The sequence below is a fragment of the Grus americana genome, chromosome 3 (genome assembly GCF_028858705.1).
Source record: "Grus americana isolate bGruAme1 chromosome 3, bGruAme1.mat, whole genome shotgun sequence".
NCBI lineage: Eukaryota > Metazoa > Chordata > Aves > Gruiformes > Gruidae > Grus > Grus americana.
In genome coordinates this window covers 54,080,274-54,096,453 of record NC_072854.1, presented here as the reverse complement: position 1 = coordinate 54,096,453, position 16,180 = coordinate 54,080,274, and the positions used below count along the sequence as shown (strand labels likewise).

The 16,180-nt window shown below is 39.5% G+C and overlaps 1 protein-coding gene across 1 annotated transcript in view; it reads left to right on the top strand.

The window, feature by feature from the left end:
• The window catches only part of FRK (fyn related Src family tyrosine kinase), a 56,138-nt gene that overhangs the window by 14,806 nt on the left and 25,152 nt on the right, over window positions 1–16,180 (top strand). Inside the window, exon 2 of the mRNA XM_054822197.1 lies at window positions 9,165–9,286. Within this exon, the coding sequence (XP_054678172.1) occupies window positions 9,165–9,286 (122 nt within the window). The remainder of the gene's footprint in view (window positions 1–9,164; window positions 9,287–16,180) is intronic.

Here is a 16,180-nt window from a genome sequence, read left to right as displayed (position 1 = left end):
TGAGCAGTGTGATGAAATAAGAAAGGGAAAGGGAAAAGATCTGTAGAGAGCAATCTTTACAGTGAGAGTTAGTCCGTGAAATTGTTTCAAGAGGTATTCTGTGAAATTGTGTCCCCAAGTAGGACTGAAATCGCTGCCAAAGATACATGCCCTGCAGGAGCAGGATGAGCTGGAAACCAGCATTTGCTGAGCAGGTGCAGCAGCTCGGGCAGCAGCAGGTTATAGCCCTCGGGCAATAAATGCAGTCCTCAATTTTGTCTTGTCTTTATTTTCTCTTCACTGTTGCCTGTTAAGTCTGACTTTCTCCCTTCTCTCCCTCCATCTGCTTGATAATATTCTACGTTCCCCTCTGCTTTGAATTTTTACTGCCCTGTTTTCTCCCTCCCTCCTGCAGTGTCCTATGCATTCTTTTATCGTTAGCTTTAAATTCCTTCCTCTTAAATTTTGTCCTTGTCCCATGCATCCTTCAGTATCTGATGATAAATAACAACGAGAGATAGACAACATTAAAAACGATCCCAGGCGAGCCTGTAGAAGGAAGTAAGGAGTCAGGGCTCTGTTTCCAAAGGACCTGAAAGCCAATCTTAGCTTTTCCAGCCTCTGCACAGGGCAAGTCTGCAAATCCTAGAGCAGTCCTGGACCTTTCACTATGTAGATTCTTGTGCCATATCTGGGAAGGCTTGTGTTTTTGAAAACGCTCATGAAAGGAATCTTTTGCAAGTTTTTATCTTCATGGTTTAGCCTGACTACAGATTTTTTTTTCTTCCCAATGCTGTCATCGGCTTCACTGTAGACTATAAAGGGAAAATTGAAGCAGCCAGTGCTCATCTCCCACGCTCTCCTTCTCGCACGCAGTTCATCATTTGTAAAGCACATCTGTTTCTTAACTATGTTATATCTGGAAGGCTTTCATCTTTGCAGTGATATTTCCTAATTTCTTGAAATGTCAGCTCTTGGAGAAACGATATTACTTCATTAGTCTTATAATTAAGGCAGCCTATCTATCACAAGAGCTTGTTTAGTTGCTTACAATGTTTCCAGGCTTTACCTGATTAGGTGTGAATTTTCCAGGGTTGATACCAGGCACAGGCTGCCTCTTTCTCTCCCTGAAAGCAAAAAACATGGCTCAGAACAATATGAGAAATCCTTTGTGCATGCACTTGCTTGCACAGGAGGAAGGGCTTGATATTTGGTAGGAGAGAGTGCTATATTGAAAGCACGTGCTTTTTTGCTATTTAAGAAAAATTTGCTTCAAACTAACCAAACCTTTGAAAGTAAAATTGCACTTTATGTGTGGTAACTGAAGAGACGAATTAGAATTTCACAGCTGCAATCTGTATTTTTGCTATTTTGGGAAAGCCCAGCAAGTACTTGGAGCCTTCCTTTCAGCGCAGGTGCTGGTGGCGCCCTTGGTAAACTTCTGTCCCTGCTTCTGCACTAATGTTTACCCACAGCAGACTGCAAACCTGGCATGGATTAAAAGCTGGCTCAGCAGCCCTCTTTGTCCGGCACGGATGACGGCAGTGGAGAGTGGCGCACGCAAGCCTGTTCAGGTTTCCATGTGCTGAGTAAGGGTAGTGATCACAGGATAATCATATGATGAAAGTAATTGAATAAGACCCTGGAGGATTTCTCTCTGTCTCTCTTTCTCTGTGTCTTTAGCTTTCCATGCATCTCTCCTTGTCTTCTGTGACACAGAAGTTAGCAGCTGTTGCTCTCTGAATAAACTACTACATGCTGTACGATGCTAAATTCCCTGAAAGGTAGGCCCTAGGCATTTCAAATTGGACCTCCAAAATTAGTAGAAAATGCTTATAATAATATCTCATTGCCTTAGTCCCTTTCTGTGATGTTTCTCCACTGTAAAAAATATTTGACAAGCTAAAGTGCCACAAAAAGAAATTAATGAATGTTTGTAAAGCATTTGGATATTATAGTCATGAACACTGTAATAGAGGCTGCTAGGAAATTAGCCATTCATGTAATTTTATAACTTGTATTGAGAGCAGAGACTAAACAATGAATGGTAAATAAACTCTATCTGCACAGTGGCAAAACAAAATAGAGGCTAACTATTCAGTGAGCAGCATTTGTATTAACACTGTAGGAAACAGTAGATGTGGCCATGTAATTAAAGATCGTATCATACTGGATTTTCCTGAAAATGGCTGAGTGGATGCCATGAAAGCAATATTAATATTGCCATCTCCTAATTTTGGAGTTCTTGACTTTGCAGCTACAGCTTCCTATGACTGTAGATTTTGAGACATTTAAAATGTACGATTTATATACTATTGAAGCTTTTTGTTAGTTGCTTTAGCTATTGCACAAGCTTTCTGCATTCCAGAAGAAACCAGGATGTATTTGGTTTCAATATATACAGTATCTATTTTTCTTTGCCCTCACCCAAGATTTTTGCTCTAATTGCAGTAATTCTTTGCTCTTCCTAGTCTAGGAAATCTTTTATTTTCCTTATAGCCTAGCACTACAGACACAGTTAACGCAATCCAATCAATGTACTGGAGGGCCAGCTAACCTGTTGGTCATTATCATTTCTTCTGTAATGGAGAGTTCTGGTCGGGAGCCACAGGAATTGCTACAAACCCTCCTGACTGCTGAGATTTAGCAGTATCGAGACTTACCCTAACATGAGGGGGTAAATCCCAGTTGCAAGCACTTACGAAAAATGAGAAGTGAGATGCCCTTATGCCACAAAGTGCTGATCCAGGATAGGATCATGATGTCCATTTTAATGTCTTCAGTGTTTTTGAAAATAAATTTCATGTGACTGATTTCCTGCTATTTCTTTTGTTATGCCTCCATACTCTTTGAATGACTTTGCCATGTAGTCCTTCTCAGCAGTTTTTCTCCCCTTTCTTCCCCCCTCATTCCTATTGTAATGATCATGGTTTCTATATGTGGCTATACCCTACTGCTGACTCAGCCCTCAGGATTTTCGCTTTTAGTTGGGCATTCACAAAATTCAGAGTATGTCACAGACCTCTGCCTTTAGCCTTAGCTTACCTCCAGTGTCCTGCAACTTGAATGAGAAATTGAAATAATCTCCCTTCTTCCCAGTTAGAGCTAGTTATTAAAGGAAATTCAGTCACTTCGGATATGATGTTGTGGAGCTAATTCTGACTTTGCTTCTGTACATATTAAGTCTAAGTAAAGGCAGAGGACAAAAGCGGGAAGCTGTGCTTTGGTGAGCCCTAATGGAAACGGGTGACATAGTCAGAATTTCCACATCATTTTCTGTGCTGGTCTTGACTGTGGATAACAAAAGAGCAGTGAAGGATCTGCTGAAATTTCCAAGAAAGCCAAAGATTGTAGCTGTTAATTCAGAGCTGGTGTTTGGCTTGGTGATGAAGATCTTATCCACATCCCAAAGGGGGATGCACACAGCGTTCTTAAACATGAGTTTAGAGTTTCTGTTGGAGTAAAGCTTCAAAGGGGCTGCCCAAGGAAAGAATATGCTGCCAAAACATTTCTCCAGTAACAGGTTTTTCACCTGTATGATGTTTGGGGGTCTTTGGCTGTGGTTCCTCCAATGCAAAAGCAAGAGGTTGGGTTAGGAGAAAGGCAAATACTAGAGCTCCTGCTGGAGGTGGGTGGCACAATGGCCATACAAGGAAGGTTGAGGCTGCAAAGAGATTTGTCTTCTTAGGACTTTTGTGTCTGGCCCATGCCAAGGGCTCTCCCTCCATGGGACTTAGCCCATGCCTTGTTGCTTGTTCATTTGACATGACTGAGGATCTTTGGCAGAGGTCAGCCCGTGCCTAGGATTAGGATTAAGAGAGAGATGAATCCTAGAGCTCCAGTGTGACTATGGCTGCTGAGGAACTGCTCAAGGAAGACCAAAGCTGCAGAAAGACTTAACCTTTGAGAAATTTTTCATGTGGCCTATGGCTGGGGGGAGGTCTTCGGCTAAGGCTCCAACCAGGTCTGCAGTTAGTATTAGGACTTGAATTAGTTTTAGGGTTAGGAGGGAGAGAAACCGTAGAGCTCCATTCTGAATAAAGTTGCAAGGGTCTACTCAAGAAAAGTTGAGTCTACAGAAAGACGTGTCCTAAAGTGTTTTGTCTGGCCCATGACTGGGGGGCTTTGGCTAAGGCTCAGCACACACCTTGCATTAGAGCTAGGAGTTAGGGTGTTTTTGACTTAGGAGACACCAAGCATAAAGCTCCAGTGTAAGAGAGGAGTGGGGGCTGTAAAAGAGCTATCCAAGGAATGGTGGGCTGACAAAAAGTGTTTCCCCTATGAGTTTTTTCACCTGGACCATGGCTGGGAATCCTTTTGCTTGGGTTTAACTCTGGGTGTTGGATAGAATTAATTTCAGGAGAGAAAAAGATCCTGTAGTTCCCAGATTAGTTGAGATCCTCTGTTAAATCTTCAATCTCTACCTCGAATGAGTGTATTGCACTGATGACAGTGACATGATCGGAAGGGGATATTACATTAATGGCAGGGAACAAAATGGAAAGAAAGGAAACTCATTTTGCATATTCTTTTGGATGGGGATATTTGTGATTTTTTTGTTTTTTCCACTGGGGTTTTATTTTCTTCTAGACATGTTGCCAGGCACAGGAAACTTTGCCAGTGGTACAGTATTGCAAAACTTTGCCTCCCTATCTTTCTTTGCTTTAGTGATTCTGTCCACAGCTATGGAGCATGCAATACCCTTGGCCCATGTTACTCTTCCTCTCTTCCACCTTCCAAATAAAAAGTTCCTGCCATATCTTCCTGCTATAAGAAAAAAAGTGCAGAAGTAGAACTACTCAGCAGATTTTTATGTAGCAAAGCACAAGGATGCAAAGAACAGACCCAGATAAATGAGGCTTTGGCATTTAGAAAGAGGTCAGCAGTGCATTGCAACCTGGAGGACAGAGGGCTTCTGAGCGAAGGCAGTGATGGAGCCAAGTGACACCATCAACTTCTGTTGAACTCATGACTCCATTTTGATTCAAGCTGGACTGAATGGGGATGTAGAGGTGAGCATAGGTGACATGATCTCTGTTTCTTAAAAAAATTGCCCTTCGAGAATAATGACCACCATTCACCTTCTTTGCTGGAAGAAAAGGATCATAGGATAGGAGTATAAGCCTCAGCAATGATACTGTTACAGCCAGGGAAATTCCCATGACAAAGCCTGCTATGATACATGTGTTCATCGGCGGTTGATCCTGTGGTCAAAAACCTGCCAGTGGAATTGATGACCAATACAGATGGGATCACTACACTCTGAATGACCACAACAAACTTCACTGGTACTCTACTATTGGGCATCATATGCACCAAGTAAGAATTGTGTTTGTTATGGACCTACATAACGGTCATTTTTTCTGTCCCCAAAGTCCTCCTACATATGGTGGCCAGAAGTGACCTGGAAGTAGCCTGAAATTTTTAATGAAGGGGTTTCTGAGAGCTATGAAGGATGGTGGAAACAAGAGATTTTGAGGAAGCTGCCAGAAATAATCCCCAAAAAGCAGATCTGGCATCCATAGAATTGTTTAGGTTGGAAAAGACCTTTAAGATCATTGAGTGAACTGTTAACTTAGCACTGCCAAGCCCACCACTAAACCATGTCCCTAAGCACCACTTCTACACATTCCAGTTCCATTCAATGTCCTTCTTGTAGTGATGGGCCCAAAACTGAACACAGCACTTGAGTCGTGGCCTCACCAGTGCCGAGTACAGGGGGCTGATCGCTTCCCTAGTCCTGCTGGCCACACCATTGCTGATACAAGCCAGGATGCTGTTGGCCTTCTTGGCCACCTGGGCACACTGCTGGCTCATGTTCAACCGGCTGTCGACCAACACCCCCAGGTCTTTTTTGCCAGGCAGCTTTCCTGCCACTCTTCCCCAAGCTTGTAGTATTCCATGGGGTTGTTGTGACCCAAGAGCAGAACCCAGAGTGCTTTTGCTACACTGAAAAGGGAAAAAGAATGGGGCGTTGGATGCAGTGCTGGCCAAGAAAGCATGTTCCTGGGTCTCATTGACAGATGAGCATGACTGCTGTGCTAACCAGAGAGCTCCTGCTAGAAATGGAAACTTAGGCCCAAGTATAAATGCACTCATTTGTGCCATACCTGGTAGTCTGCTGATCCTGCATTGATAATTGTGACCTAAAGTGATCTGGCTGTGAGCTAAAGTTCAGAATCAAACTGTGTATGAATTGCTAATTCATCCTTCTCCTGAACTGTCTGGTGCCAATATAGCACACTGAAATCAGAGAACGTGCTAGTTAAGTAACTTGTGCAATGGATGGTGCTTGATGTTTTAGTTTTTCCAAGTGTTCTGTTTCAAAACCTCCATCTAACTTTGAGCTGTAAAAACCTAATAGATTTACTAAGGATTGGGTGTTATTTTGGTCTGACCTTCCTATCCCACAGAATAATATCTCATGTTGAGCAACTGCTTTGATTCATTATTACCATTTTTTTTTCCCTCTAAAATACACACTTTTGGATTAAGTAAAATATTAAGCCTTTTGAAGCATAAGTTCAATCACTAGAAATTGAAATAAGCCCTTCACGCTTTATAAAAGGAATTTAAACTTCCATTTATAATGGAATTAGTACTTTAAATTTGAATGTGCTTTTGTTAAAAAAGTGAATAACAAATTAAATTATTTGCTTTGAGGTTAAGGGGTGATTTTTTCACAACCACTATTGCTTTTGGTACTGTATGATTGTTATTGTAAACCCAATGACTTTGAACTAAGAATCGCATCTTCAAATGCTATTAAAAGTAAATTTCATTATATTTTTCTGAAACATTTTAATCAGATCATATAAAGTCAGGCAAATGAGGTAATATACAATATGTGTCCACTTTTCACTCTCCATAATAATTGCTTCAGTTACACTTATCTTCTCAAATACAGTTACTCTAATTATCTTATTTTGCAAGTCAGGATCTTTTTAACTGCTAACTTTATCTGGAGTCAGAGGCTACATATTACATACCCTCCATATAATCTTTAATGTTAAATTCATACTGATTTAAATGAAGTTTTTCCAACCTAAGAAAAATAAATATATAATTTGAAATATTTTGAAGTCAAAGGAACAGATACATATGCCTAAATACAATATGCACTTGTGGATTTTTTTTTTCCCCAAATCCTATTTTGTATTGTAGACATGATCTTACATATGCAAGTGTAATACTGTTTTAAATTGTATTTCCAAAATAAACCAACAATTTCATCTTGTTGCTTACATTGTATTAGTGCTCATGTTTTTAGCTTTAGCAATATGAGCTACTAGCAGTGTATGTTCAGATACTGTGTCATGTAAAGACTATACTTTGACTATCCAGAACATAAAACTCAACCTTGCTAATTGGAAGCTCTTTTGGCTTTGGTACAAAATGAAATCCTTTTGAGAGGATGCTATCCTCTTAACCTATGAAGAAAAGAGACACAAAATTAAACACCTTTTCTTATACACTCTTATGAGAATCAATCACTTTGGACATAACCAAGCGATATCTTATAGATCAAGGAGAAAAATATCAGTTAAACTTTTTTTCAGATCATATAGTTTATTAGTTTTCAGATGTTATTCTTAAAGCAGTTGTATTTAGAAATTTCAGAAAGGTTCTAATTCAGTTTTTACGGTAGATGAAATTTCTTTGGGACTTGAATAGAGTTGAACTTGTACTCTGTCCTCTCATTCCTTTGATGAGAACCTCAGTCAAGGATTTGACCATTTATTGATTAGTTAGTTTTCTACAGTTTAATTAATGAATTAATTTATTTAATTAGTTGAATTAATTAACATGTTCAACTAATTAAAATTATTACTAATACATTCCAACTTTCTAATGCGATTCCTTTCCTTGCCAAATATGTGTCAAGGCCTATTTTATCCAAATTGTCTTCAAGTCAGAGGACAGGAATGCAGTCCAGAATATCCTGATTTCATTTTCTTTTGTTAACGAAGCATATTCAGTGCAGGTTAGCACCGTCTGTATTTGTGTCTTTTTATTTCCTCGTTATTCATACAAAGCCATTTTTCATTCCTCATGCTTGCTCAGCCAAGGTGTCACCCAATGTTCTCATTTATTTCCTCCATTCCTCGTGGTGATTACAAGCCTTACAGATACTAAAGTAGTTTGTTGATGACTCCTCCTGTACTTTTCACTAGTAATTGACAAATCAAGTAGTTAGCTGAATAGGCAACTTGTGATGCGATACATTGATTTATCTTAAAAGTTTGCATAATAGGTTTAGCTATGATTAATTTAAAAGGAGTTCTTCTATGAGTATATGGCATATGTGATAAGTATTTATCACCATTTGCTTCAAATAAGGGGTGGGGCTAATCTTGGAAAGAGCTTTGTATGTTTGTTGGAAGGAAGCTGAAAGCCACCTCAGTTGAAAATGCTGACTCATCTAAGTCTTATTTCCATTTAATTTACACTCAGCACAAGCAGCAAAAGAGCTAAATAGTACCTTCAGAGGAGGAAACTAAAACTATTGCTTGAACAAGTCCTTGTAAACTACGGAGTTTAGAGAGAGAGGAAAAATATATTTTAAAAAGCATAGATAGGAGTAGACTGTTACAGAACAAGGATGTTGAGATGTTTGCAGTGACTTGAGGGGCATATTAGTTTTGTTTGTCTAACAGCAGCAGAGCTGAAAAATTGCCAGTAACTTGTATCGAGATATCGATGTGGCAGCGGAATGAGGAAGGCTGCAGGGTGGTTTACCTCTTGGAACCTGAGACCCCTCCTGCAGTTTTGGGGATCTTTGACTTTTAAGCTGTCGGAATGTTAGCACATACCTGCACCTCGGCGTAGGTCAAGTGGCATCAATGGATTGGCATCACTTTCTGCCACAGTAGCCTTGGCAAAATTTCTTGGTGAATTTTTCCTGGGACAAGGCCAGTCTGTCACTTTTGAATTCTTGTTCCCTTGAAATCAGTAGGACTTTCCATCAGCAGTAAAATCCAGATTTCACTCAAATGTGTAAGCAATATTTTCTAGCAATAAATTTGTTGTGTAGTTCTTGTTGGCTGTTTTCCCCCGTGCTATTGGAATTTAATTAGCATAGCAGAGATTATCTTTTAGTAAATATGCAGCATGTTTATAAAAGCTAAATTGTCTTCCTGGTATGTTTCACTGACTGGTAAAATTAATGTCTTTTATTTGTTCAGGTGGTTTTTTGGCCCAACCAAACGAGCAGATGCCGAGAGACAACTGTCATACCCTGGAAACCAGGCAGGAGCCTTCCTAATCCGAGAAAGTGAAAGTCAAAAAGGCGAATACTCTCTTTCAGGTATATTCTAGTTTTACATCTTCATCAATGTTTTAAAAATTTCTCAGGTGATCTGGACTTTTTAATTTTTGAGAATGATAAACTATGTGCATGAAAATGAAATTAATTTCATACTAATATTTCTTTCCCAGAAGATATATAAAGAAAACTTGGCAAGAGTAATTTGGGTTTTTACTAACATTTATTTTATAGGCTTTTTCTATCAATATGCTCAGAACACAAATTAGCTGTCTTATGTTTAGTACTTCCAGTGCTCCAGCTGCCTTAAAATAGAAACTATTTTCATGATTAAAATTCCAAAAAATACATTACGGTTGTACTCTACTGTTCTGATTAGTACACAAAATAAAAATCAAACCATGTTGGCCATCTGCCATTTAAGAAAATGAGATTTCTGCTAGAGCACACATTTAGGTTTGTACTTGTTTGTTTTCAGGGGCAAAATGATAGGAAGATCTTCAAAGCTATACTTTCAAATTTGTCATATTTCATTGAAAAGCTAGGTGTAAACATCAGTAAAAAGTTAGATTTATGACGATGATGGGTTTTGAAATGTATTTAAAGTCCTTTATTTGAATCCAGAAGACTAATCAAATAAAGACACTTATTTGATAGTAATTTTACTTACGTATATGTATATGTCATCTTTTTCAGGTCATAGATATTTGCCATATTAGATAGTGAACATGATTGTTCACTGGTTGTTTTCTGTGAACATTTTCTATCAAACTTGTCATACAAGTGTGAGTCAAGAGTATAATGTTGACCCTGAGACAAGAGGGCTATACACCCAAATTTCTTAATGCCTTAAAATTCCATATGCCAGTAAAGACTCTTGATGTTTGTGAATAGACCATAAGTTGTCATGTGCAGAATTATGTCAGTAAAGTAAGAGACACCTTGTGCATAACCAAATTCTTTCATATTGACTCCTCTTCTGCCTGGATGTTTATGTGTCAGTCACCTTCCGACCATTACACAGAAACACAGTAAGCAGCTTAATGAACTTTTGACACATTGTTGGTGTCTCTCTCTGAATTGTAAGGAAAGGGTGTAGCTACAACATCTTGTGGTAATGGGAGGGTTGCTTTTTGTTGCCAAGACAAAGAAATATATGTTGCCTGTGGCATGAAATACAGGGAAGTTTATGGAATTAATATGGTATTTACAGTTCTGGGAGAATTAATTCCATACTCTTCAGTTTGCCCTCAGGGAAGTTTGTTCTTGCCAAGATGCGCTGACATGAAAACTAACATCAGCAAGGAATCAGATTGCTCCCAAACTGTGACTGAACTGACCCCTGTGCGTGCACCCTTTTAGCCAAAGATTGTATTATGGCTGCAGACCTTTCAAAATGGTTTCCTTCTATATGCCAACATCCCTGTCTTGCGTGTTTTCAGCTTCCTTCAAGTGTTCATCAGCAAACTGATTTCATCCAAGGACTGGGCTGGACCGATAATAGCGTGTCGTTATGCAGGGAAGGATAGATAGACCTGTATTATCTGCTTAATCCTGGCACTTGAATACATGACACCTTACTAAAAACCAATGGAAAATCTTGTGCTTGTGCACCTAGGGGTGGAAATGCAGTTTATTATTCTCCAACTGTAGCCTTCTAGGAAAGATTCAAAATCTTAATTCTTCACCCTGCATCCTAGCTAATTCTCTAACAGCAAGGCAGCAGTACCTTATTTAAACTATGAAGTGCCACAGAGAAAAACTCAAGAGAATGAAAATAAATATTAGGCCAGCATTTGTGATAGGATGAGATCATCGTTTGATGCTGCTGTTTAATTTTTTCCTTACAAACTGTGGATAGAAACTATATTCTATCTGATTTAGTATATTTAATTAAATTATAAAAGCTTGTGGTAGACATTTTCCAGGTTTCTGTATAAGCTTATTTGGGAAGAGGAGAGTTGTTGATGGCTGGTAACAGCAAGATATGAAACGGTGTGGATTTCTTCCCTGCTGGTTTGTTTGATGAAGGAAGGGAAGAGTGGTGCTGAAGAACATAATATATGTAGAGGCAAGGCTCCAGCTACAGGAGACAGCCCTCCTTCATGCACAAACATGAGTTGTCCTCCGAGCATGTATGCATGTATATATGTGTCATCTCAGATTTATTAAACATTTGTGCTCTTTTAGGCAAAGAAAGAGAATAAACTCTGAAGCAGTCTGTAGACAGTGAATATTAATGACATGATGTACCAGCTCTGCTAGATCTTTTAGCAGCTTCCCAGACTTGAACGTAATTTAGCCTCGACATGCTACTTCATCCTGAAGAGCTAAATATTATTTGCTGCTTACTGTACAGGCTTGACTGAATGGTGTCTGTTTGTGTTGTGCAAGCTTTTTTGCTTCCAAGCTAATAGTACACATAATGGTCCAGACATTGTATGTCCATAATCTCATTACTTATGTCTACTTCTGGGAGAGCTAGTGCATTCTAAAGCAAATGATGAAGTGGATGGTACTATGGGGAGAATTAATTGGAAGAAAGGTTGTTTAGTCCACCAGATGCTATGGAGAAGGCAGTTTTTCTGACTCTCCTCTTTGTTCCATCAGGAGGAGTTACGAGATGCTCAAAGCTAAGGTAGAAAAGCAGTGTGTTCTTGAGGGGTAGTGATTCAGGAGTATTTCTTTTAAGAGGTCTTGGACAGCTTCTATCTCCATGGTAGCTGATATACTGACAGATGAGAAGTCACAGCCTGATATTTTGGAATATATCTCTAATTTCTGTTTCCATTTTTTTTCAGTGCAGGAATAATAGACTCCCAAACTCCCATGCTCTGTAGGACTGGTTGGGTTTGCTCTACCTGTTATTGCTGTTTTGGTTGCCCTCCAGAGCAGATCATAATGACTAGCTTTCAGAATTAAGGTTTTTAAGGAAATATTGTAACTCTCTGTCCAGCCTAACATTTAAGTGTAATAAAGCTAAAAAGTATAAAAAATAGAAAAGGAAGAGAGAATTTTACCCAAGCACCCATAAACTGATTTTATGACTTTCATGCTTGATTTTGTACCCATATGGCAATGTATAAGAGACTTAATGTTAATGAGGGAGACAAATGGATCTCCTCAGGAAAAAAAAAAAAAAAAGAAAAAAAAAGAAAAAAAGAAAAAAGGAAAAAAGAAAAAAAAAACCCTACCTTTCATTAAAATGACACTTTTCACTTTTAACTTGCTTTGATGGGCAAACTCACAATTTGTAAATTTGGATGAAAAATGACTATTTAAATTTAAATCAAAAAGTCGTGTTCAGAAAGGTTTTTCTCAGCTATGAATAGTTAAATGGAAAGCATATCAAACCAGATAGGCCACTGAGATGTGTTGCTATCATTTTAAAGTGTTTGACATTTTAAAAATAGGTTTTCCCATTTTAAAAATGCACATGTTGTCGACAGATTTTTATGTTGATGACTCCAGCATCTGGTGTGAAATGTATTAAATTTTAAACATGTTGGTGCCATCTTAGACATTGCCTCTTTTTAATTAAAAGCCATAATTTAGATGTGCTCAGCTTAATTGAGTGTCATTGCCAATGTTAGCAGGAGGCTCTCTACTTCCCCCCTCACTGAATAATGGTATCTGAAAGACTGATTGCATTAAATGACAATGTAAATGGTTTGTGTTTTCTTCCATTTTTTTTTCCCTGCTCCTAAAAAAAGATTATGTGGTTTCCTCTAGGCCAGATTAGCTTTCAGCATAGGAAAAAAGAGGTTATAGTTTAAGGCAGCAGACTGATAGGAGTGGCAAAATCATGGCCGTAGCAGGAGAACGATTTCAGAGCAGCCCCTGCACCCGTTCTGTGCTGGTGAGGGTGATCTCATAAGCCACCCTCCTCCCACATCCACCCTGGGCATGGAGACCAAGCACAGCTCCTGCCGGCAGCGCCGCACTGCCAGTGCTGGGTGAGGACTGCTGACAGGAGAGATGCTGGGACACTGGTGGTAACGGTACCGTGGTGTATCCATGATTCATTTGGTGAAGATGTCGACCCTGTTGATGCCACCATAAAATTCAATTTTGCTGCCCTAGGAAAGGAGTAGTAAATTATTTGATTCTCATTCTTGGGGTGGAAAAATCTGCTTCTGTGTGGCCCAACCATATGAAGATGGAAAGCAGGGAGAGGGGAATGCCTCTGTTAAAGTCGAGAAGAAAGCCACTGCAGCCTTCCAACCTAGCTGCTGTCAAAATGTGTGAAGCTGAAGTTGAGATCCTGTCCTGGCATGGATGTAGGGATGACTAGAAGCGCTAAGGGAGTTATGGCTAGCTCTTCCCTGAGGGACACGTGCTCTGTGTTGTACTGGGGAGAGGAACTGTACCACGCTGCAGCCCTGCGAGTGTGCGGTGCAGGACTCGTACAGCCAGACTCAGCCCTGGGGTACCAGTAAACAGCCCCCTGTCAAATACTGCACTAATCTCAGCCACTTATGACAAGCAAAGATGGTATCAGCGCAGAAATTTTCTCCAGATTCTCCACACACATCACTGCCTGACCTGTATACTGCCAATCATAAGGCTTATTTAAGAAATTATAGCACATCCTTCAAACCAACTCTTGCATTAACATTAGCTGCTTCACAAATAATTATAATGCTGCTAATAAATAAAGTAGACAGTCAAACTACTATCACATGTGATATGCAACTGAGACTGGATTAACACAGTCATCCTGTTGGCCTTTTATTCATCATAAATAGCAATTCATTCGGTCAGATGCATTGTACTGTGAGCTTTGGAAAAGCCATCACATTTCCAGTCTGTTATCATTGAATTACTCTTTCCTTCATTTTGCTTCAGCCCCATTTCCAAATGATACTTCACAAAAATATACATGCATTTTATAATTAAAAAAATACTAATTATGAGGTGTTAAATTAAAAAGAAATGGCATTTGAAAAGTGTGATGTAACTATCTTTATACTATGGAGTTATATTTACAAATATTCTTATTTCTGATCCTCATGCAGAATTGTAAATCGGTAAATCAGCTCTCAAAATATTACCTGTGGCAGATACGAAATCTCCAGATGTTGCCAGCAGCTCCTGTATGCCCTCTGGTGGCCCGGGATGACAATCGCATAGTAGAGTAGAAAAATATTTGCTCATTCATGACGGTACTTAAGGAAGGAGAGATTTTTCTTTTTAATCACTTAAATAGTGAGAGAAATTATACTTTATATCAGCTTTGTTAATTGCATGCAACCCATAATTTTCTATAACTTTTTCTATGTACAATATGTAGTTTGTTAGTATAACCAAAGTGATTGCCAAAATTCATGCAGTGGTACAATATCAAGGATCTATCAGCTATAATGTTTCCAGGGGAGAGAAATAACATTTTTTTAGACTGAGTCTGCTTCTAGGATTGAAAAATATTTCCACTGGATTATTAAACTAAGAGTAGCCACTAGTCAACATGACTAAATTGAGTATCTTGAGAATTTTGGCTACTAAAAGGTGTACTAGAGGTAAACCGCAGAAGGCCTTTCCCCTATGCCTCCCTTTTGCTTTTCAGACTTTCATCTTGCATGAGGGCCCTGAGAAGGGGACAGTAGTGGTAGTGTCCCAAATCGATGGGTGTGGAAGGAGCCACCTGGCCTAGAAAGGTGTAATGTTGGGTGATGAGGACCAGGATGGCAACTGGAGCATCCACCTCCCCCTGTGAGCTCTCTCCTCACTCATCATGGAAAAGCACTGTGTTGTTTCATTAAATGGAGGCTGGGATAACCCCTCTGACAGGAGCTGAAGTTACCCTTCACTATGTGACATAGGCTCTCCGTTGCCCATCGGAAATGGACGGAGATGTCTCGGTCATGGAGTGTCGTGCTAAATAACACACCACGTGAGAGACCACATCCCCTTTCCAGCCCTTCAGAACTGCTCTCTCTGCTGCCGCTCAGCCTGCCATTGCTGCTGCTGATATTCCTTTGTAAAGGAGATCTCTAAGCCAGGGATGTCCAAAATTTTTTGACTGTGCACCCCAACCAGTAAAAAGATTTTTCAGCATTCACCCCCGATATGTGTTTATTTGCTTATTTATTTGTAAATTATATACATGTACTACTGCACTAATAAATTATGTGCATTATAGACCATAAAAAAAAAAAAAAAAAAAAGCATGGGACAAAGATGAAATAAACTGTATTTTTTAAAGATTTATTTTATTTTATTTACTAATGGTACAAACCCCCCTTTTTTCCCACACCCCAGTGGATTATCTTGTGCACTCCCTGGCTTGCACGCACTCAGCTTTAGAGACCACTGCTCTAAACCATATATGACAGAGCCATCAGAAATGGCAATTACAAGCCTAGTATTCCTTAAATAACATACCAGGTGAGTGACAGGGCATTTTTTTGTCTGTGTCTGTCCTGCTGCTGGTCCAGGTCTAACCCCAGCATGCCGTGGCCCAGCCTTCCTTCTGCTACCTCACGGGCAAGCTCGGACAGTCACAGGGAAGGACACTTCAGGTGTCATGACATGAGGTGAGGAGAGAAAAGTCTTGATGATCAGGAAAGAACTAATTAAAGTAAAACACATTTCAATGGAAAGGGAGTCATCAGCTACTCAAAACAGAGCATTATTGGCCTGATTTTTACATATACCAGGCATGCACAGAATTCAATAAGCTCCATGGAAGATGCGAGTGCTTTTCAGAGAATCATGGCCGTGTGGAGGGTATATCTGTTTGCTCTAAAATGCCTGCTAGCCCAGCAGCTGCTGTTTTGAATGTTAACACTGATAAATGAAATATTAAAAACTGATTAAATGACTGCTGTGAATTAGATGCTCCTGGCTGTTTTTGGTGTCCCAGAAGATGGAAAATATGAGCTGCCTCACAGAAGGTATATTTATGTATTTTTGCCTCAGTTCTTATGGTGCAAG